The following is a 23,208-nucleotide window of genomic DNA, read 5'->3' as shown; positions in this document are numbered from 1 at the left end:
TAATATGTTACTACTAAATACGATGTTTTCTCTAGATTTTTTGTAGATAACCCTTGATTCAAATAAAGTTCCCTTGTATCCTAGTTTTAGACTTAAAAAAATCATGAATAGGTATTAATTTTTGTCAAGTGCTTTTTTTCCCTTTTTACTGTTAATGTGGAATACTGTATTGATTGATTTTCAAATGTTAAAACAATCTTCATTTCTGGAACAAAACTCCACTTGGTTGTGGTGTACCACCTTTTTGTACATCCTTGAATTTTATTTACTAATATTTTGTTCATGAGAAAGATTAGTCTATAATTTCCATTCTTGTAATGTCCTCGTCAGGCTTTGGAATCAAAATTATCTGGCCTCATCGAAGTATCTCTTCTATTCTCTGGAAAAGTCATATAAGAGTGGTATTTTTTTGGGCTTCCCTGGTGGCGCAGTGGTTGAGAGTCCGCCTGCCGATGCAGGGGACGCGGGTTCGTGCCCCGGTCTGGGAAGATCCCACATGCCGTGGAGCGGCTGGGCCCGTGAGCCATGGCCGCTGAGCCTGAGTGTCCGGAGCCTGTGCTCTGCAACGGGAGAGGCCACAACAGTGAGAGGCCCGCGTACCGCAAAAAAAAAAAAAAAAAAGAGTGGTATTTTTTCCTTAAATGTTTGGAGAAATTCACTGGTGAAGTTACCTGACTTGCAGTTTCTTTGTGGAAATGCTTTTATTATTACGTATATAATTATTAATATTTTATATTTCTTCTTGACTCAGTTAAAAATGTTATTATTCTTTTACTTGTATTCACATAACATACAATTAACCATCTTAAACTGTATAATCCAGTGGTACTTAGTGCAGTCACAATGTTGTGCAACCACTAGTTCACTCTAGTTTCAAAACTTTTTCATCAAAAAAAATCTGGTACTCATTAAGTAGTTGGTCCCCACTCCCCCGTTCCCTGGTAATCTCTAATCTGCTTTCTGTCTCTATGGATTTGCCTATTATGGATACATTACATAAAATAAATCATACAATATGTGACCATTTTGTGTCTGGCTTTTCATTTAGCGTAATGTTTTCGAGGCTCTGCCTATCTGTAGCATGTATCAGTACTTCACTCCTTTTTATGGCTGAATAATATTTCACTATATGTATATGCCACAATTTGATTATCCATTTGTCTATTAATGAGCATTTGGGTTGTTTATACCTTCTGGCTATTACGAATAATGATATAAACATTCTGTACAAATTTCCTTGTGGACATATCTCTTCATTTGTCTTGGGTATATACCTAGGAGTGAAATTTCTGGGTCATATGGTAATTCTATGTTTAACTTTCAAGGAACTGATGAACTGTTTTCCACAGTTCCTGCACCATTTTACATTCCCACCAGCAATGTATGAGGGTTTCTATTTCTCCACATCCTTGTCAACACATAATTTTCCATATTTTTGACTACAGCATCCTACTAGTTGTGACATTTATTGTGGTTTTAATGTGCATTTCCTTAATGACCAATGCTGTTGAACATCTTTTCACATGCTTATTGGCCATCTGTATATCTTCCTTGGAGAAATGGCTACTTAAGCCCTTTACCTATTTTTAAATTCAGTTGTCTTTTCTTTTATTTTAATATTTATTTATTTATTTAATTATTTATGGCTGCATTGGGTCTTCGTTGCTGTGCGTGGGCTTTCTCTAGTTGCAGCGAGTGGGGGCTACTCTTCATTGTGGTGCACGGGCTTCTCATTGCGGTGGCTTCTTTTGTTGCGGAGCATAGGCTCTAGGCATGCGGGCTTCAGTAGTTGTGGTATGAGGGCTCAGTAGTTGTGACTCGTGGGCTCTACAGTGCAGGCTCAGTAGTTGTGGCGCACAGGCTTAGTTGCTCCGCGGCATGTGGGATCTTCCTGGACCAGGGCTCAAACCCGTGTCCCCTGCATTGGCAGGCAGATTCTTAACCACTGCACCACCAGGGAAGTCCCAATATTTGTTTATTTAATTTATTTTTGGCTGCGTTGGGTCTTAGTTGCAGCATGCAGGATCCTCTGCTGCGGCGTGCAGGCTTCTCTCTAGTTGTGGTGCGTGGGCTCAGCTGTTGTGGAGCTTGGGTTCCAGAGTGTGTGGGCTCTGTAGTTGTGGTGTGCAGGGTCCAGAGCATGTGGGCTCTGTAGTTGTGGCACGTGGGCTCTCTAGTTGTAGCCCACATGCTCAGTAGTAGCAGTGCGTGGGCTTAGTTGCCCTATGGCATGTGGGATCTTAGTTCCCTGACCAGGGATCGAACCCACGTCCCCTGCATTGGAAGGTGGAATCTTAACCACTGGACCACTAGGGAAGTCCCAAATTCAGTTGTCTTTTTGCTGTTGAGTTGTAAGAGTTTTTAAAAATATATATCCTGGATATTAAACCCTTATCAGATATATGATTTGTAAATATTTCTCTCCCATTCTGTAGGCTGTTTTTTTCACTTTCTTGATAATGCTCTTTGATGCACAAATGTTATTAATTTTTATAAGTCCAATTTATCTATTTTTTCTTTTGTTGTTTGTGCTTTTGCTGTCAAATCTAAGACTCTATTGTCAATCTGAGGTCATGAAGATTTACTTGTTTTCTCCCAAGAGTTTTATAGTTTTAGCTCATGTTTAGGTCGCTGATCTATTTTTAAAAAATTTTTTTTTTAAATTTATTTTTGGCTGCGTTGGGTCTTCATTGCTGTATGTGGGCTTTTCTCTAGTTGTGGCGAGTGGGGGCTACTCTTCATTGCAGTGCACGGGTTTCTCATTGTGGTGGCTTCTCTTGTTGTGGGGCACAGACTCTAGGCATGCGGGCTTCAGTAGCTGTGGCACCCAGGCTCAGTAGTTGTGGCGCGTGGGCTCTAGAGTGCAGGGTCAGTAGTTGTGGCACGTGGACTTAGTTGCTCTGCGGCATGTGGGGTCTTCCTGGACCAGGGCTCAAACCCGTGTCCCCTGCATTGGCAGGCAGATTCTTAACCACTGTGCCACCAGGGAAATCCTGCTGATCTATTTTTTGAGTTAATTTTTATATAGGAAATGAGGCAGGGGTTCAATTTTATTCTTTCACGTGTATTATTCAGTTGGTCCACCATTTGTTGAAGAGATTATTCTTTTGCCACTGAATGGGCCTGGCACCCTTGTGAAAAACAACTGGCCATACCATACTACCCAAAGTAATCTACAGATTTAATGTGATCCCTATCAAATTACCCATGACATTTTTTTTACAGAAATGGAACAGATAATCCTAAAATTTATATGGAACCATAAAAGCCAGAATTGCAAAGCAACCCTGAGTAACAAGAATAAAACTGGAGGCATAACCCTCCCAGACTTCAGATAATACTACAAAGCTACAGTGATCAAAACAGCCTGTTACTCTCATGACAACAGACATACAAATCAATGGAACAGAATAGAAAGCCCAGAAATAAACCCATACACCTATGGACAATTAGTGTTCCTCAAAGGAGGCAAGACTATACAATGGGGAAAAGTATCTTCAGCAAGTGGTGTTGGGAAAGTTGGACAGCCGCATGTAAATCAATGAGGTTTAGAACACACCCTCACACCATACTCAAAAATAAACTCAAAATGGCTTAAAGACTAAATACAAGACAAGATACCATAAAACTCCTAGAAGAGGACACAGGCAAAACATTGTCTGACATAAATCATATCAATGTTTTCTTAGGTGAGTCTCCCAAGGCAATAGAAATAAAAGCAAAAATAAACAAATGGGACCTAATCAAGCTTATAAGCTTTTGCACAGCAAAGGAAACCATGAACAAAATGAAAAGACAACCTACGGACTGGGAGAAAATATTTGCAAATGATGCGACCGAAAAGGGCTTAATTTCCAAAATTTACAAACAGCTCATACAACTCAATAACAAAAAACCAAACAGCCCAACTGAAAAATGGGCAGAAGACCTAAACAGACATTTCTCCAAAGAAGACATACAGATGGCCAATAGGCACATGAAAAGATGCTCATCATCGCAAATTATTAGAGAAATGCAAATCAAAACTATATGAGGTACCACCTTACACTGGTCAGAATGGCCATCTTCATAAAGTCTGCAAACAATAAATGATGGAGAGGGTGTGGAGAAAAGGGAACCCTCCTACACTGTTGGTGGCAATGTAAATTGGTGCAGCCACTATGCAGAACAGTATGGAGATTCCTCAAAAAACTAAAAATAGAGCTACCATATGATCCAGCAATCCCACTTTTGGGCATACACCCAGACTAAACGATAATTCGAAAAGATACATGCATCCCTATGTTCATAGCAGAACTATTTACAATAGCCAAGACATGGAAACAACCTGAATGTCCATCGAAAGATGAATGGGTGAAGAAGATGTGGTATATATACACAGTGGAATAAATAAACAACAAGGTCCTACTGTATAGCACAGAGAACTATATTCAATATCCTGTGATAAACCATAATGGAAAAAAATATATACATGTATAACTGAGTCACTTTGCTGTACAGCAGAAATTAACACAACACTGTAAATCAACTATACTTCAATAAAATTAAAAAAAAAACTATATGGAGAGCCACAAAAGCCAAAAAAAAATCAATTCACCATAGATGTTTGGGTTTATTTCTGGACTCTCAATTCTATTTTATTGATTTATATGTCCATTCTTAACAGTACCACATATTTTGATAACTGTAGCTTAAAGGAAGTTTTGAAATTGGGAAGTTCAAGTCTTCCTGCCTTTTTTTCTTTTTCAGTGTTGTTTTCGCTATTTGAGGCTCCCTGCAGTTCTAAATGAATTGAGGATCAGTTTTTCCATTTCTGTATCAAAGGTTATTAGAATTTTGATAGGCTTTGCATTGAATCTGTAGACTGCTTTGAGGAATACTGCCATCTTAACATATTAAGGCTTCCAATCCATGAAATCTTTCCATTTATTTAGGTCTTCTTTATTTCAGCAATATTTTGTAGTTTTCAGTGAACAAGTCTTTCACCTCCTTGGTTAAATTTACTCCTAGGAATTTCATTCTTTTGGATGCTATTGTAAATGTTTCATTTATTTCCTTTTCAGATTGTTCCTTGTTGGTGTACAGAAATACATCTGATTTTTTTGTGCTGATTCTGTATTCTCAAAGTTTGCTTAACTTGTTTAGTAGTTCTAGATTTTTTTTTGTGTGTGTATTCTATGGGATTGTCTATATATAGAATCATGTCATCTTCAAAAAGAGATAGTTTTACTTCTTTCTTTCCAACTGGATGCCCTCTATTTCTTTTTCTTGTGTAAATGCTCTGGCTAAAACTTCTAGTACAATGTTGCATGGTAATGGTGAAAGTGGGCATCTTTTTAAAATCAAAATCAATGCTTTTATTTTTTTCACTGTTTCTGTTGAGAAATCAGATTTTTTTTTTTTAGTATACAATGACGTGTATCCACCATTATAGTAACATACAGAATAGTTTCATCGCCCTACACATTCTTTGTCTTCTACCTGTTCATCCTTCCCTCTCCCGTAGATCCTGGCAACCGCTGACTTTTTAACTTTCTCCATAGTTTTGCCTTTTCCAGAATGTCACATTGTGAGAGTCACATAGTATGTAGCCTTTTCAAAGTGGCTTCTTTCACTTAGAAATATGCATTTAAGATTCCTCCATGTCCTTTCATGGCTTGATAGCGCATTTACTTTCAGTGCTGAATAATATTCTGTTATCTGGATGGACCACAATTCATTTATTCATTTACTCACTGAAGGATATCTCGGTTGATACCAAGTTTTGGCATTTATGAGTAAAGCTTCTTTCTAAAACATCTGTGTGTTGGTTTTTGTGTGGACATAAGTTTTCAAATACTTTAGATATTTAAAGAAATTCACTTCTGTGTGTGTATGTGTGTGTGTGTGTGTGTGTGTGTGTAATATTTTATCTTAGTCATGGTTGTCAGCCATTTTACAAAAAACGACCCCCCCGCCCAAACAAACCCCATTTTTTGTGATTTGCTGTACTTCTTGAATCCTTAACTTGTGAGGGAAATTTTCATCGACTGCTTCTTCCCTATTTTCTCTCAACATTTCTTTTTTGGACTCATTTAAATGTGGTTTAGGCCTTTTTACTATGTCCCAAATTTTTGTTACATTTTCTACCCCTTCCTCTTTCCAACTGTTATCCTGCTTATTTTCTACTGACTATTTGCCACATTACTAACATTTTTGTTATTAAAGAGTATTGAGCAGAGTTCCCTGTGCTATACAGTAGGTCCTTGTTGGCTACTATTTTAAACATACCAGTGTATATGTGTCAATCCCATACTCCCATTCTATCCCTCCCTGCCATCCTTCCTCCCTGCTAACCATAAATTTGTTCTCTAAGTCAGGAGTCCCCAACCCCCTGCCTGTTAGGAACCGGGCTGCACAGCAGGTGAGTGGCAGGCGAGTGAGTAAAGCTTCATCTGCCACTCCCCATTACTCACCCGGGGAAAAATTGTCTTCCTCAGAACTAGTCCCTGGTGCCAAACGATTGGGGACTGCTGCTCTAAGTCTGTGAATATGTTTCTCTTTTGTTCATTTGCATCTTTTTATTAGATTCTTCATACAAGTGATATCATATGATATTTGTCTTTCTCTGTCTGACTTACTTCACTTAGTATGATAATCTCCAGGTTCATCTATGTTGCTGCAAATGGCATTATTTTATTCTTTTTAATGGCTGAGTAATATTCCATTGTATATATGTACCACATCTTATTCATTCATCTCTTGATGGACATTTAGGTTGCTTCCATGTCTTGACTATTGTAAACAGTGCTGCAATGAACATTGGGGTGCACGTATCCTTTTGAACCATGTTTTTCTTTGGATATATGCCCAGGAGTGGGATTGCTGGATCTTATGGTGGCTCTATTTTTAGTTTCTTAAGGAACCTCCATACTATTCTGCACAATGGCCGTACGAATTTACATTCCCACCAACAGTATAGGAGGGTTGCCTTTTCTCCACACCCTCTCCAGCATTTATTGTTTATAGACTTTTTTTTTTTTTTTTTTTTTTTGCGGTATGCAGGCCTCTCACTGTTGTGGCCTCTCCCGTTGCGGAGCACAGGCTCCGGACGCGCAGGCTCAGCGGCCATGGCTCACGGGCCCAGCCGCTCCACGGCATGTGGGATCCTCCCGGACCGGGGCACGAATCCGTGTCCCCTGCATCGGCAGGCGGACTCTCAACCACTTCGCCACCAGGGAAGCCCTGTTTATAGACTTTTTGATGGCCATTCTGACTGGTGTGAGATGATATCTCATTGTAGCCTTGATTTGCATTTCTCTAATAATTAGTGATGTTGAGCATCTTTTCATGTGCCTCTTGGCCGTCTGTATGTTTTCTTTGGAGAAATGTCTATTTAGGTCTTCTGCCCAGAAAATGGGCATCTTTGTCTTGTTCCTGATCTTAGGGGGAAAGCTTTCAGTTTTTCACCATTGAGTATGATGTTAGTTGTGGGTTATTCATAAATGCTATTTCTTATGTCATTTTTTTTAAAATTTTATTATTTTATTTATTTATATTTTGGCTGCATTGGGTCTTCATTGCTGTGCATGGGCTTTCTCTAGTTGTTGTGAGCAGGGGTTACTCTTCGTTGTGGTGCATGGGCTTCTCATTGTGGTGGCTTCTCTTGTTGTGGAGCATGGGCTCTAGGTGTGCAGGCTTCAGTAGTTGTGGCACGCAGGCTCAGTAGTTGGGGCTCACAGGCTCTACAGCACAGGCTCAGTAGTTGTGGCGCATGGGCTTAGTTGATCCGTGGCATGTGGGATCTTCCCGGAACAGGGCTCGAACCCGTGTCTCCCGCATTGGCAGGAGGATTCTTAACTACTGCACCACCAGGGAAGTCCCCTTATGTCAGTTTTAGTGCACTGTGTTTTTTCTAGGAAAGTGTCTAATTCGACTAAAATTTCAAATTTACTGGCATAAAGTTGTTTATAATATCCTTTGCTATCTTTTTAATGCTTTTAGGATTTGTAGTAATGTCCCCTTTTTAATTTCTGATATTAGTAAATTTATGTTTTCTCTTCTTCTGGGTCTCTTTCTAGAGATTCATCAATTTTGTTAATCTTTTCAAAGAATCAGCTTTTTTGATTTTAATAATTTTATTACACATTTGTTTTCTAGTTCATTGATTTCTGTGCTTAGTTTTTTTAGGAAGATTTTCTTCTACTTTCTTTTCAGTTTAATTGGTTTTTTTTTTTTTAGTTCCATGAAAGGAAAATTTATATCACTGGTTTTCAGTCTTTCTTGTCTAATATATGATTTTTAAAACTATAAATTTCTCTTAATTAGGTCAAATTTATTAAACATGTAATTCAAATCATCCTTACTGTTTTTTTTCTTTTTTTGGTCTTCCTGTTTTGCTGAGAGAAGTGTACCTACATTTTCATGTAAAGGAATAAAATGAACTCCATTACAGTTCATTAAAATGAGGCTGGATTTGTAAATATACTTTGCTTATTTGACTTTTACTTGGATCTGCATATTTTCCCAAAGCATCATTACTTCCAGCCACAGCAGGGGTCAATTTGTGTTTACCTTTTTTTCAATCCATGGCTCAAAAATTCATCCCTTCTAGAAAGTCCTACTTAAATTAATTTCATCCCTCTGATTACTCCGTTACTCTAAGTTCAACTAATTACCTAATATTTTAGATTGCACTATTTTATTTTGCATTTGCCATGCATTTAAGAGAAATATCTTTTTGCTATTCCTTCCAGGAAACATACTAGTAATATAGATTGTGACTTATTTGATGAAAGGAGGTAAGAATGGGGAATATTTCCTTTTTCTTAAGTAGCTTGTTATCCATTATTGAAAGAAAAGTAAAGTAGGTACTGTCTTTGTTTAAAATTTTCAGGCTCAAAAAAAGTTTTAATATTGTAAATCAACTATACTTCAATAGAAAAGTTTTAGAATATCCTCAATACGCAAATCTGTCCTTTGAGTGTGATTATGAAATTCTGAAATGGTTATTTTGAAATGAAGCCTGATAAATATAATTTATTATTATTTTTTAAGTGGTTAAGAGCAAGTGCTTGGGTCAGACAACTAGGTTTGAGTCTCAGTTCTAACCAACTTTTATCTGTGTGACTATAGGAAAATTACTTAACTTCTGTAAAATAAAGATAATAAAGTTACCTAGTTTAACTGCAGTACACAGCACAGGGTCTGGCACATAGTAAGTACTTAATAACATGCTCAGTTAGACCTCCCACATTGCTCTTTGATTCTACTTATTCATGCTGAGTATCCTAAGCTTCCACTGCAGTAGTCATTTCAAACCCTTGCCACCCTCTTCAAGCTTTATCCTACCACCTCCTTCCCCATCATTTTCAACTACTTTTCAGAGAAAGAGGTTTTCAGATATGCAGCTCTCTTGCTCCCAGCCCCACATACCTACATATGTACTGTTCTTCCCAGTTACCTTCATCTCTGTCTTAAGAAGGTATTCTCCTGTTTAAAACCAATATTGCTGTAACTTTTAGGTATGTCTCTCCTCACTTCCACGATTCATTCTTTCTCACAAATCCTCTACAACTAGCTCATTCTCCTTAATATTATATTTATAAATATCCCTAAATCTCTATCTTAAAAAAAACCCAAACAACAAAATACTTCCGTAGGGACTTCCTGGGTGGTGCAGCGGTTAAGAATCCGCCTGCCAATGCAGGGGGACACGGGTCGATCCCTGGTCTGGGAAGATCCCACATCCTACGGAGCAACTGAGCCCGTGCGCCACAACTACTGAGCCTGCGCTCTAGAGCACGCGTGCCGCAACTACTGAGCCCATGTGCCACAACTACTGAAGCCCGCATGCACTAGGGCCTGCATGCCACAACTACTGAGCCCGTGTGCTGTAACTACTGAAGCCCATGTGCCTAGAGGCCATGCTGTGCAACAAGAGAAGCCACTGCAATGAGCAGCCTGCACACCACAGTGAAGAGTAGCCCCCACTTTCTGCAACTAGAGAAAGCCCACGTGCAGCAATGAAGACCCAGTGCAGCCACAAACAAAACAAAACAAAACTTCTTTAATTTGCAGGAAACTGCACTCCCCACCCCTAATCTTTTCTTAGCCAATATTCTTCAAAGAGGAGGTTATATTCCTTGTATCCATTTTCACCTGGTCCTCAGGCTTTGTCCCATTATAACCCACCTTTCATCACCTGTGCACCTATTCTACTGAACCTTTTCTAACTAAGATTATGAATGCAAAGCTAATTGTCAAGTATAATGGGAACTCTTCAATTCTTCTTACGGGAGGGACCTCCCTGAGAACTGCTGACACAACTGACTCAATCCATTGAAGCCCTACTTGTGGGGCACCTCTCTCATGATTTTCCTCCTGTCTCCTGCTATCCCTTTCTAATCTCTCTTAGGGGCTCCTCTTAAATGTCAATGTTTATCTAGGATTCTGTTCTGGACCCATTTTATTTCACTATATACATTATCTTTATGGGACACTCCTGGCTTCAACTTCCACCTATCATTATATCATCTCCTGTTTCCAGACCAGACTTCTCATAAGCTTTAGACCTATATATCAAATTGTGTACTAAACAGCTTGACTGTTACACAGGGAACTCAGTCCTCCCATGTCTGAAACAGAATCTATCATCTTTCCACCCCAAACTTGCCCATCCATTTTCTTTCTCTGTTAAGGGATTGCTATCCACCCAGCTGCCTAAATCAGAAGTCCAGGAAAGATTCTAAGCTCATCCTTTCCTTGTCTTTTATGTCCAGTCACCAAATTCTATTCATTTTCACCTCTCAAATATTTCTCACAACCATCCATAGCACCCTCTCTATCTTTTCTGTCATTATCTTGACCTTATAATTTCTAGTAGGTAACTCAAAAATTTCCCTCTATTTTTAATTTTTAATTACATATGTTTCAAAGTTATATATAGTTTTACAGGTTAGTAACAACAACAACAATAAAAATCAGCAATCCTGCCTTCTTCCCCAGAGATAACCATTTTTTCCCCTTTAGCTCACTATTTTGATATTTACTTCCAAGTTTTTAAATATGTTTCTTGTGTTGCTACTTCTTGATTTTCCAGTTTTATGCATATCTATTAACTTCCTATTAGGGACACCATTCTTTCATTTACCTAACCACATTTATTGAGTGCCAATATTGTGCCAGGCAGTGTTCTGGGTGTTTGGGATACAGCAAACAGAACAGACAAATACTTGGGGACAGAGATGAATAACAAACATAAATTAGAATATTATATGGTTCGTTATAAAATAGCAAAGACATCCTTCTTTTGTGTTCCAGTAGTGATCTATCCATAGCCCTATCACAGGCAGAAAATTCTATACTACAATGTTGTGTAAGATTGTGGTTGGTGCTGGCTGTCTCATTTAGACTTAAGTTGTGTTCCTCCTATGGTTCTGATGCGTTTGGTTGTGACTGGAGGGATCTTTCTACTTGAGAACATAATAGCTCCCTGGGAAGGTGTTGGAGAACTTAAGTTATATCTAAAAATGGGCTTGGGTAATATTAGAGGAGTTGAATCCATGAATCTCCAGATTAACTGTAAATGACTTGTGAAATCCAAACTTAACATCTGAGGGTTAAAAGCAACAAACTGAGATCATCAGAAAGGGAAAACGTCTTACATTGTGATTAAAATTTCAAAATGGTACCAATTACTTGTAAATGAAATTTAGAAATGTTTGAATGTGACTCGTTTCTCTGATTAAGCAAGGTAATTTTATTTTAGTATAGAAGATTCCCACTTATTTGCTTTGTTAGCTTAATAAAAAAGATACAAAAATGATAAAATGTACTACAATGATAATGCGTGAAAACAACTGCTATAGTTTTTTTCTTTATTTCTTATTTGCTTGATTATTAAAAGGAAAACAATGAGATAAAATAGTGTTTCACAATTTACTTCTCAAAAAATTTACCCAGAATCACAATTGGTATACTAGTGTTTTTCTTAAAACAAAGTTAAAGGCTTAATTAATTCTTTGACAAAGTAATAAAGAATATACTATAAGCTACACATTTTAGATTATTTTATATGCTAACCCTTCCTTTTTTAAAATATTTTTTATATTTTTGTCTTCTTTTTAAAAATAATTTGGTTTCAGATATTAAATTCACAAATTTCTGAGTTAAACCACTATTTGGAGAGGAATTACCAAAAAATTTAGTAGGTCTGAAAAAAAGAAATAGATTTTAATACTCTGAGGTCCTGTTTGTGCCATGGCAATTCCTTAATTTAAAAAAAATGCTGAATATTTACATAACATTTATCAAACTATTATTATTTAAAATCAAACTATTATTAAAAAATGTTAGAAAAAGGAAATTTCTGGAAATAAACAGATTTTTAAAAAGTTTTTCCTGAATGCTATAATTATATTAGCTAGGTATTTATCTCTCTGAACAAGACCTAAAAATCATAAGCAGACAGCATATAAGAGGCAATTACAGTTTTGAGAACTTCAGAAAAGATTCATCTATAAAAAAAATTCACTTTCTATGAAGAATGTAAATTAACTTATCAGAAAATCAGAAATTACACACTAAATTCATTTGAATTTGACCATCAGTGAGTGCCCCCAAAACACTAGTGGCAACAATAAATTATTGCTGAAAGATATTTGATGATGGTATTTATCTTAACATAATCATATACTGTGCAAACACTAAAAACTGTTAGATATATAGCTGTTTAATAAAATTCAATTCTCTTCTCTTTCATTCCATAAAGCTCTTTGAATACGGTGTAAAAATTTTTACAGTCTCAGCTTTGGCTTTGAAAATTAGGCCCTATTTGGAAATAAAAACAAAAAAACCCAAATGGGACCTAATCAAACTCAAAAGCTTTTGCATGCCAAAGGAAGCCATAAACAAAATGAAAAGACAACCCATAGAATGGGAGAAAATATTTGCAAATGATGCAACTGACAAAGGATTAATCTCCAAAATTTACAAACAGCTTATGCAGCTCAATATCAAAAAAACAAACAACCCAATCAAAAAATGGGCAGAAGACCTAAACAGATGTTTCTCCAAAGAAGACATACAGATGGCCAAGAGGCACATGAAAAAATGCTCAACATCACAAATTATTAGAGAAATTCAAATCAAAACTACAATGAGATATCACCTCACACCAGTCAGAATGGCCATCATCAAAAAGGTTACAAACAATAAATGCTGGAGAGGGTGTAGAGAAAACGCAACCCTCCTACTCTGTTGGTGGGAATGTAAATTGATGCAGCCATTATGGAGAACAGTATGGAGGTTCCTTAAGAAACTAAAAATAGAGCTACCATATGATCCAGCAATCCCACTCGTGGGCATATATCCAGAGAAAAATATGGTTTGAGAGGATGCATGCACCCCAATGTTCATTGCAGCACTGTTTACAATAGTCAAGACATGGAAGCAACCTAAATGTCCATCAACAGATGAATGAGTAAATAAGATGTGGTATGTCCATCAACAGATGAATGAATAAGATGTAGTACATATATACAATGGAATATTACTCAGCCATAAAAAAGAATAAAATAATGCCATTTGCAGCAACATGGATGGACCTGGAGATTATCATCTAAATAAGTCAGACAAAGAAAGACAAATATGGTATCGCTTATATGCAGAATCTAAAAAAAAATGATACAAACTTATTTACAAAACAGAAACAGACTCACAGACTTAGAGAACAAACTTATGGTTACTGGGGGGAAGGATGGGGGAGAGGGACAGACTGGGAGTTTGGGATTGACATGTACACACTGCTATATTTAACACAGATAACCAAGAAGGACCTACTGTATAGCAGCAGTCCCCAACCTATTTGGCACCAGGGACTGGTTTTGTGGAAGACAGTTTTTCCACGGACTGGGCTGGGGTGGGGGATGGTTTTGGGATGATTCAAGCACATTGATTTATTATGGTTTCTGTGCAGTCAAACCTCTCTGCTAATGATAATCTGTACTTGCAGCTGCTCCCCAGCACTCGCATCACCGCCTCAGCTGCACCTCAGATCATCAGGCATTAGATTCTCATAAGGAGCACACAACCTAGATCCCTCGCATGCGCAGTTCACAATAGGGTTTGCGCTCCTATGAGAAACTGCTCTTCTGACAGGAGGTGGAGCTCAGGCAGTAATGCCAGTGATGGAGAGTGGCTGTAAATACAGATGAAGCTTCACTGGCTCACCCGCTGCTCACCTCCTGCGGTGCGGCCCAGTTCCTAACAGGCCACGGACCAATACTGGGGCTTGGGGACCCCTGCTGTATAGCACAGGGAACTCTGCTCAATAAACCTAAATGGGAAAAGAATTTGAAAAAGGATACATGTATATGTATAATTGAATCACTTTGCCGTACACCTGAAACTAACATAACATTGTTAATCAACTCTACTCCAATATAAAATAAAAATTTTTTTAAAGTATTGAAATGAAAAAAAAGACGAAAATTAGGCCCTATTTAAAAACTTAGAGAGTGGAGGGGAAGATGGCGGAAGAGTAAGACGCAGAGATCACCTTCCTCCCCACAGATACACCACAAATACATCTACACGTGGAACAACTCCTACAGAACACCTACTGAACGCTGGCAGCAGACCTCAGACCTCCCAAAAGGCAAGAAAGTCCCCACGGACCAGGGTAGGGCAAAAGAAAAAAGAATAAACAGAGACAAAAGGATAGGGACGGGACCTGCACCAGTGGCAGGGAGCTGTGAAGGAGGAAAGGTTTCCACACACTAGGAAGACCATTAGTGGGCGGAGACTGCGGGTGGCAGAGGGGGAAAGGTTCAGAGCCGCGGAGGAGAGCACAGCAACAGGGGTGCGGAGGGCAAAGCGGAGAGATTCCCGCACAGAGGATCGGTGCTGACCGGCACTCACCAGCCCGAGAGGCTTGTCTGCTCCCCCGCTGGCGTGGGCGGGGCTGGGAGCTGAGGCTTGGGCTTCCCTCGGAGCGCAGGGAGAGGACTGGGGTTGGCGGCGTGAACACAGCCTGCAGGGGGTTAGTGCACCACGGCTAGCTGGGAGGGAGTCCGGGGAAAAGTCTGGACTTGCCGAAGAGGCAAGAGACTTTTTCTTCCCTCTTTGTTTCTTGGTGTGCGAGGAGAGGGGATTCAGAGCGCTGCTTAAAGGAGCTCCAAAGACGGGCGCGAGCCGCGGCTAAAAGCATGGACCCCAGAGACGGGTATGAAACGCTAAGGCTGCTGCTGCCGCCACCAAGAAGCCTGTGTGTGAGCATAGGTCACTATCCACACCCCTCTTCCACGGAGCCTGTTTAGCCCGCCAATGCCAGGGTCCCGGGATCCAGGGACAACTTCCCCGGGAGAACGCATGGCGCGCCTCAGGCTGGTGCAACGTCATGCCGGCCTCTGCCGCTGCAGGCTCGCCCTGCACTCTGTGCCCCTCACTCCCCCGGCCTGAGTGAGCCAGAGTCCCCGAAGCAGCTGCTCCTTTAACCCCGTCCTGTCTGAGCAAAGAACAGACGCCCTCCTGCGAACTGCACGCAGAGGCGGGGCCAAATCCAAAGCTGAGCCCCTGGGAGTGTGAGAACAAAGAGAAAGGGAAATCTCTCCCAGCAGCCTCAGAAGCAGCGGATTAAAGCTCCACAATCAACTTGATGTACCCTGCATCTGTGGAATACATGAATAGACAACGAATCATCCCAAATTGAGGAGGTGGACTTTGAGAGCAAGATTTATGATTTTTTCCCCTTTTCCTCTTTTTGTGAGTGTGTATGTGTATGCTTCTGTGTGAGATTTTGACTGTATAGCTTTGCTTCCACCATTTGTCCTAGGGTTCTATCCTTCCTTTTTTTTAAAAAAAATTTTTTTTTCTTAATAATTATTTTTTATTTTAATAACTTTATTTTATTTTACTTTACCATCTTTCTTTTTTCCTTCCTTCCTTTCTTCCTTCCTTCCTTCCTTTCTTTCTTCCTTCCTTCCTTTCTTTCTTTCCTTCCTTCCCTCCTTTAGATGACAAATCATGCCAAATTGAGGAGGTAGACTTTGAGAGCAAGATTTATGATTTTTTCCCCTTTTCCTCTTTTTGTGAGTGTGTATGTGTATGCTTCTGTGTGAGATTATGTCTGTATAGCTTTGCTTCCACCATTTGTCCTAGAGTTCTATCTGTCCGTTTTTAAAAAAATTTTTTTCCTTAATAATTATTTTTTATTTTAATAACTTTATTGTATGTTATCTTCATTTCATTTTACCTTATTTCCTTCTTTTTTTCCCTTCCTTCCCTCCTTCCTTCCTTCTTCCCTCCTTCTCTCCCTTCTTCCTTTCTTTCTTTCTTGTACTAATTCTTTCTTTCTACTTTTACTCCCTTTTATTCTGAGCCATGTGGATGAAAGGCTCTTGGTGCTGCAGCCAGGAAGTCAGTGCTGTGCCTCTGAGGTGGGAGAGCCAACTTCAGGACACTGGTCCACAAGAGACCTCCCAGCTCCACATAATATCAAATGGCTAAAATCTCCCAGAGATCTCCATCTCAACACCAGCACCCAGCTTCACTCAACGACCAGCAAGCTACAGTGCTGGACACCTTATGCCAAACAACTAGCAAGACAGGAACACAAGCCCACCCATTAGCAGAGAGGCTGCCTAAAGTCATAATAAGTCCACAGACACCCCAAAACACACCACCAGACGTGGACCTGCCCACAAGAAAGACAAGATCCAGCCTCATCCACCAGAACACACGCACTAGTTCCCTCCACCAGGAAGCCTACACAACCCACTGAACCAACCTTAGCCACTGGGGACAGACACCAAAAACAACAGGAACTACGAACCTGCAACCTGCAAAAAGGAGACCGCAAACACAGTAAGTTAGGCAAAATAAGAAGACAGAAAAACACAGCAGATGAAGGAGCAAGATAAAAACCCATCAGACCTAACAAATGAAGAGGAAATAGGCAGTCTACCTGAAAAAGAATTCAGAATAATGATAGTAAAGATGATCCAAAATCTTGGAAATAGAATAGACAAAATGCAACAAACATTTAACAAGGACCTAGAAGAACTAAAGATGAAACAAACAACGATGTACAACACAATAAATGAAATTAAAAATACTCTAGATGGGATCAATAGCAGAATAACTGAGGCAGAAGAACGGATAAGTGACCTGGAAGATAAAATAGTGGAAATAACTACTGCATAGCAGAATAAAGAGAAAAGAATGAAAAGAACTGAGGACAGTCTTAGAGACATCTGGGACAACATTAAGCGCACCAACATTCGAATTATAGGGGTTCCAGAAGAAGAAGAGAAAAAGAAAGGGACTGAGAAAATATTTGAAGAGATTATAGTTGAAAACTTCCCTAATATGGGAAAGGAAAGAGTTAATCAAGTCCAGGAAGCACAGAGTCCCATACAGGATAAATCCAAGGAGAAATATGCCAAGACACATATTAAACAAAATGACAAAAATTAAATACAAAGAAAACATATTAAAAGCAGCAAGGGAAAAACAACAAATAACACACAAGGGAATCCCCATAAGATTAACAGCTGATCTTTCAGCAGAAACTCTGCAAGCCAGAAGGGACTGGCAGGACATATTTAAAGTGATGAAGGAGAAAAACCTGCACCCAAGATTACTCTACCCATCAAGGATCTCATTCAGATTTGATGGAGAAATTAAAACCTTTACAGACAAGCAAAAGCTGAGAGAGTTCAGCACCACCAAACCAGCTTTACAACAAATGCTAAAGGAACTTCTCTAGGCAAGAAACACAAGAGAAGGAAAAGACCTACAATAATGAACCCAAGACAATTAAGAAAATGGGAATAGGAACATACATATCGATAATTACCTTAAATGTAAATGGACTAAATGCTCCCACCAAAAGACACAGATTGGCTGAATGGATACAAAAAAAAGACCCATATATATGCTGTCTACAAGAGACCCACTTCAGACCTAGAGACACATACACACTGAAAGTAAGGGGATGGAAAAAGATATTCCATGCAAATGGAAACCAAAAGAAAGCTGGAGTAGCAATTCTCATATCAGACAAAATAGACTTTAAAATAAAGACTATTACAAGAGACAAAGAAGGACACTACATAATGATCGAGGGATCGATCCAACAAGAAGATATAACAATTGTAAATATTGATGCACCCAACATAGGAGCACCTCAATACACAAGGCAAATACTAACAGTCATAAAAGGGGAAATCGACAGTAACACATTCATAGCAGGGGACTTTAACACCCCACTTTCACCAATGGGCAGATCATCCAAAATGAAAATAAATAAAGAAACACAAGCTTTAAACGATACATTAAACAAGAGGCACTTAATTGATATTTATAGAACATTCCATCCAAAAACAACAGAATACACATTTTTCTCAAGTGCTCATGGAACCTTCTCCAGGATAGATCATATCTTGGGTCACAAATCAAGCCTTGGTAAAATTAAGAAAATTGAAATTGTATCAAGTATCTTTTCCGACCACAACGCTATGAGACTAGATACCAATTACAGGAAAAGATCTGTAAAAAATACAAACACATGGAGTCTAAACAATACACTACCTAATAACGAAGTGATCACTGAAGAAATCAAAGAGGAAATCAAAAAATACCTAGAAACAAATGACAATGGAGACACGACGACCCAAAACCTATGGGATGCAGCAAAAGCAGTTCTAAGAGGGAAGTTTATAGCAATACAATCCTACCTTAAGAAACAGGAAACATCTTGAATAAACAACTTAACCTTGCACCTAAAGCAATTAGAGAAAGAAGAACAAAAAACCCCCAAAGTTAGCAGAAGGAAAGAATCATAAAAATCAGATCAGAAATAAATGAAAAAGAAATGAAGGAAACAATAGCAAAGATCAATAAAACTAAAAGCTGGTTCTTTGAGAAGATAAACAAAAGTGATAAACCATTAGCCAGACTCAGCAAGAAAAAAAGGGAGAAGACTCAAATCAATAGAATTAGAAATGAAAAAGGAGAAGTAACAACTGACATTGCAGAAATACAAAAGATCATGAGAGATTACTACAAGCAACTCTATGCCAATAAAATGGGCAACCTGGAAGAAATGGACAAATTCTTAGAAATGTACAACCTGCCAAGACTGAATCAGGAAGAAATAGAAAATATGAACAGACCAATCACAAGCACTGAAATTGAAACTGTGATTAAAAATCTTCCAACAAACAAAAGCCCAGGACCAGATGGCTTCACAGGCGAATTCTATCAAACATTTAGAGAATAGTGAACACCTATCCTTCTCAAACTCTTCCAAAATATAGCAGAGGGAGGAACATTCCCAAACTCATTCTATGAGTCCACCATCACCCTGATACCAAAACCAGACAAGGATGTCACAAAGAAAGAAAACAACAGGCCAATATCACTGATGAACATAGACGCAAAAATCCTCAGCAAAATACTAGCAAACAGAATCCAACAGCACGTTAAAAGGATCATACACCATGATCAAGTGGGGTTTATTCCAGGAATGCAAGGATTCTTCAATATATGCAAATCAATCAATGTGATACACCATATTAACAAATTGAAGGAGAAAAACCATATGATCATCTCAATAGATGCAGAAAAAGCTTTCGACGAAATTCAAACCCATTTATGATAAAAGCCCTGCAGAAAGTAGGCATAGAGGGAACTTTCCTCAACATAATAAAGGCCATATATGACAAACCCACAGCAAACATTGCCCTCAATGGTGAAAAACGGAAACCATTTCCTCTAAGATCAGGAAAAAGACAAGGTTGCCCATTCTCACCACTATTATTCCACATAGTTTTGGAAGTTTTAGCCACAGCAATCAGAGAAGAAAAGGAAATAAAAGGAATCCAAATCGGAAAAGAAGTAAAGCTGTCACTGTTTGCAGATGACATGATACTATACATAGAGAATCCTAAAGATGCCACCAGAAAACTACTAGAGCTAATCAATGAATTTGGTAAAGTAGCAGGATACAAAATTAATGCACAGAAATCTCTGGCATTCCTATATACTAATGATGAAAAATCTGAAAGTGCAATCAAGAAAACACTCCCATTTACCATTGCAACCAAAAGAATAAAATATCTAGGAATAAACCTACCTAAGGAGACAAAAGACCTGTATGCAGAAAATTATAAGACACTGATGAAAGAAATTAAAGATGATACAAATAGATGGAGAGATATACCATGTTCTTGGATTGGAAGAATTAACACTGTGAAAATGACTCTACTACCCAAAGCAATCTATAGATTCAATGCAATCCCTATCAAACTACCACTGGCATTTTTCACAGAACCAGAACAAAAAATTTCACAATTTGTATGGAAACACAAAAGACCCCGAATAGCCAAAGCAATCTTGAGAACGAAAAACGGAGCTGGAGGAATCAGGCTCCCTGACTTCAGACTATACTACAAAGCTACAGTAATCAAGACAGTATGGTACTGGCACAAAAACAGAAATATAGATCAATGGAACAGGATAGAAAGCCCAGAGATAAACCCACACATATATGGTCGCCTTATCTTTGATAAAGGAGGCAGGAGTGTACAGTGGAGAAAGGACAACCTCTTCAATAAGTGGTGCTGGGAAAACTGGACAGGTACATGTAAAAGTATGAGATTAGATCACTCCCTAACACCGTACACAAAAATAAGCTCAAAATGGATGAAAAACCTAAATGTAAGGCTAGAAACTATCAAACTCTTAGAGGAAACAGGCAGAACACTCTATGACATAAATCACAGCAAGATCCTTTTTGACCCACCTCCTAGAGAAATGGAAATAAAAACAAAAATAAACAAATGGGACCCAATGAAACTTCAGAGCTTTTGCACAGCAAAGGAAACCATAAACAAGACCAAAAGACAACCCTCAGAATGGGAGAAAATATTTTCAAATGAAGCAACTGACAAAGGATTAATTTCCAAAATTTACCAGCAGCTCATGCAGCTCAATAACAAAAAAACAAACAACCCAATCCAAAACTGGGCAGAACACCTAAATAGACATTTCTCCAAAGAAGATATACAGACTGCCAACAAACACATGAAAGAATGCTTAACATCATTAATCATTAGAGAAATGCAAATCAAAACTACAATGAGATATCATCTCACACAAGTCAGAATGGCCATCATCAAAAAATCTAGAAACAATAAATGCTGGAGAGGGTGTGGAGAAAAGGGAACACTTCTGCACTGCTGGTGGGAATGTGAATTGGTACAGCCACTATGGAGAAAAGTATGGAGGTTCCTTAAAAAACTACAAATAGAACTACCATATGACCCAGCAATCCCACTACTGGGCATATAACCTCAGAAAACCATAATTCAAAAAGAGTCCTGTACCAAAATGTTCAAGGCAGCTCTATTTACAATAGCCTGTAGATGGAAACAACCTAAGTGTCCATCATCAGATGAATGGATAAAGAAGATGTGGCACATATATACAATGGAATATTACTCTGCCATAAAAAGAAACGAAATTGAGCTATTTGTAATGAGGTGGATAGACCTAGAGTCTGTCATACAGAATGAAGTCAGAAAGAGAATGACAAATACCGTATGCTAACACATATATATGGAATTTAAGAAAAAAAATGTCATAAAGAACCTAGGAGTAAGACAGGAATAAAGACACAGATCTACTAGAGAATGGACTTGAGGATATGGGGAGGGGGAAGGGTAACCTGTGACAGAGCGAGAGAGAGGCATGGGCATATATACACTACCAAACCTAAGGTAGATAGCTAGTGGGAAGCAGCCACATAGCACAGGGAGATCAGCTCGGTGCTTTGTTACCACCTGGAGGGGTAGGATATGGAGGGTGGGAGGGAGGGAGATGCAAGAGGGAAGAGATATGGGGATATATGTATATATATAACTAAGAAAAAAAAAAACCTTAGAAAGAGAAAAATGCTTGCTTAAACAATTATGAGTCAGTCAACCATGAAAGTTTACTGGCCAAATCCATTACTCGTTCTAGTGGGTATTTTATCCTTTATCACTTGTGTGTACATGTGCTACAGAGCTTGTCGAATAGTGTTTTATGCAGATAATCAATCACCTGTACACCTGACCAATTCACCAACAAATGGAAGCTTCAGATATTCTTGAGAAACCACAAAAATCTGTTTAAAGTCTTGTATCTTGTTTGGACATTGTTTTCTGATCCCTAATGACTGTAGCTAACACCCTCCTGAAAAGCAATCTTGAAATTTCTGTTAAAGTAGATTAAATCTTGGGGACAATAACGTAAGTGTTATTAGGTTAGGTTCTAATACGTTAGGAAAACAAATGTGGACAATTTTCTCCTCTAGTGCAAAATACCTCCTCAGCAGATAAAATTGAAGACTGAATAAAGGTGTTTTACTGATTAGTAACTCACAGAAGGTTAAAATGTTAAGCCACCTTAATTTTAGAAAATTTGCTAATTATCATATGTATAAAACATTTTATCCTAAGGGCAGAAAGTTGATTTATTATTGATTGCTTAACATATACTGAAGCAACACAGAATGAAAATTGATTACCTAATCAAGTAGCAACAGAAGAGTAAACTAAGGATGAAGACAAATATAGCAGTGCCAAAAACCACAATATATATGTTGAGTGGCAGATTCTGGAATCCAATATTAGGCATCCTGAAGTTGTAATGTGGGAAATCCGAGCTCATGGATGAACTGTGGGGAAAGAAAAGAATGGGAAAAAATTAGGTTATAAAGACTAAAAACCAAGATAGCATTATCTTTGTGCATGTACAAAGGCAAATTTTTCCTTAAGGCTTGAAACAAATATGATAGACAGGGTTAATATCCGTGCCATTAATTCATTAATCATGCCACAAATATTTATTCAGTACTTATTATGTACCTGGCACTACTCCAGAAGCTTGAGATCCTACCTAAAAAGCTTTACAAAAAGGTATTCACAGAGAGGTACTGGCATTATTTCACTGAAATAATGCCAATAATCAATAAACATCAATAAATGAAAATGTTCAACGTCAAAGAAGTAAAAAGGAAAAAAAATGTTAAGATTTTAAAAACTCTTTAACCTTTAAAGTAATAATATTTATAATGGTAAAATATTGGCAATAACTTAGATGTCTCACGAGATAATGATTAAATAATTATATAGAGTCATATGTTACAATATTATTTGGTCAAGAAAACCTGTTTTCAAT

The 23,208-nt window shown here is 38.3% G+C and overlaps 1 protein-coding gene across 4 annotated transcripts in view; it reads right to left on the bottom strand.

The window, feature by feature from the left end:
• Positions 1-23,208, bottom strand: part of RNF24 (ring finger protein 24) — a 142,074-nt gene that overhangs the window by 25,995 nt on the left and 92,871 nt on the right. For all 4 annotated transcript variants that reach the window (XM_019950655.3, XM_073792729.1, XM_019950656.3 and 1 more), the window contains one exon: positions 22,556-22,705. In XM_019950655.3, the coding sequence (XP_019806214.2) occupies positions 22,556-22,705 (150 nt within the window). The remainder of the gene's footprint in view (positions 1-22,555; positions 22,706-23,208) is intronic.

The sequence above is a fragment of the Tursiops truncatus genome, chromosome 15, assembly GCF_011762595.2.
Source record: "Tursiops truncatus isolate mTurTru1 chromosome 15, mTurTru1.mat.Y, whole genome shotgun sequence".
NCBI lineage: Eukaryota > Metazoa > Chordata > Mammalia > Artiodactyla > Delphinidae > Tursiops > Tursiops truncatus.
The sequence above is the reverse complement of the archived record's forward strand: the minus strand, read 5'-3'. Positions and strand labels throughout refer to the sequence as shown.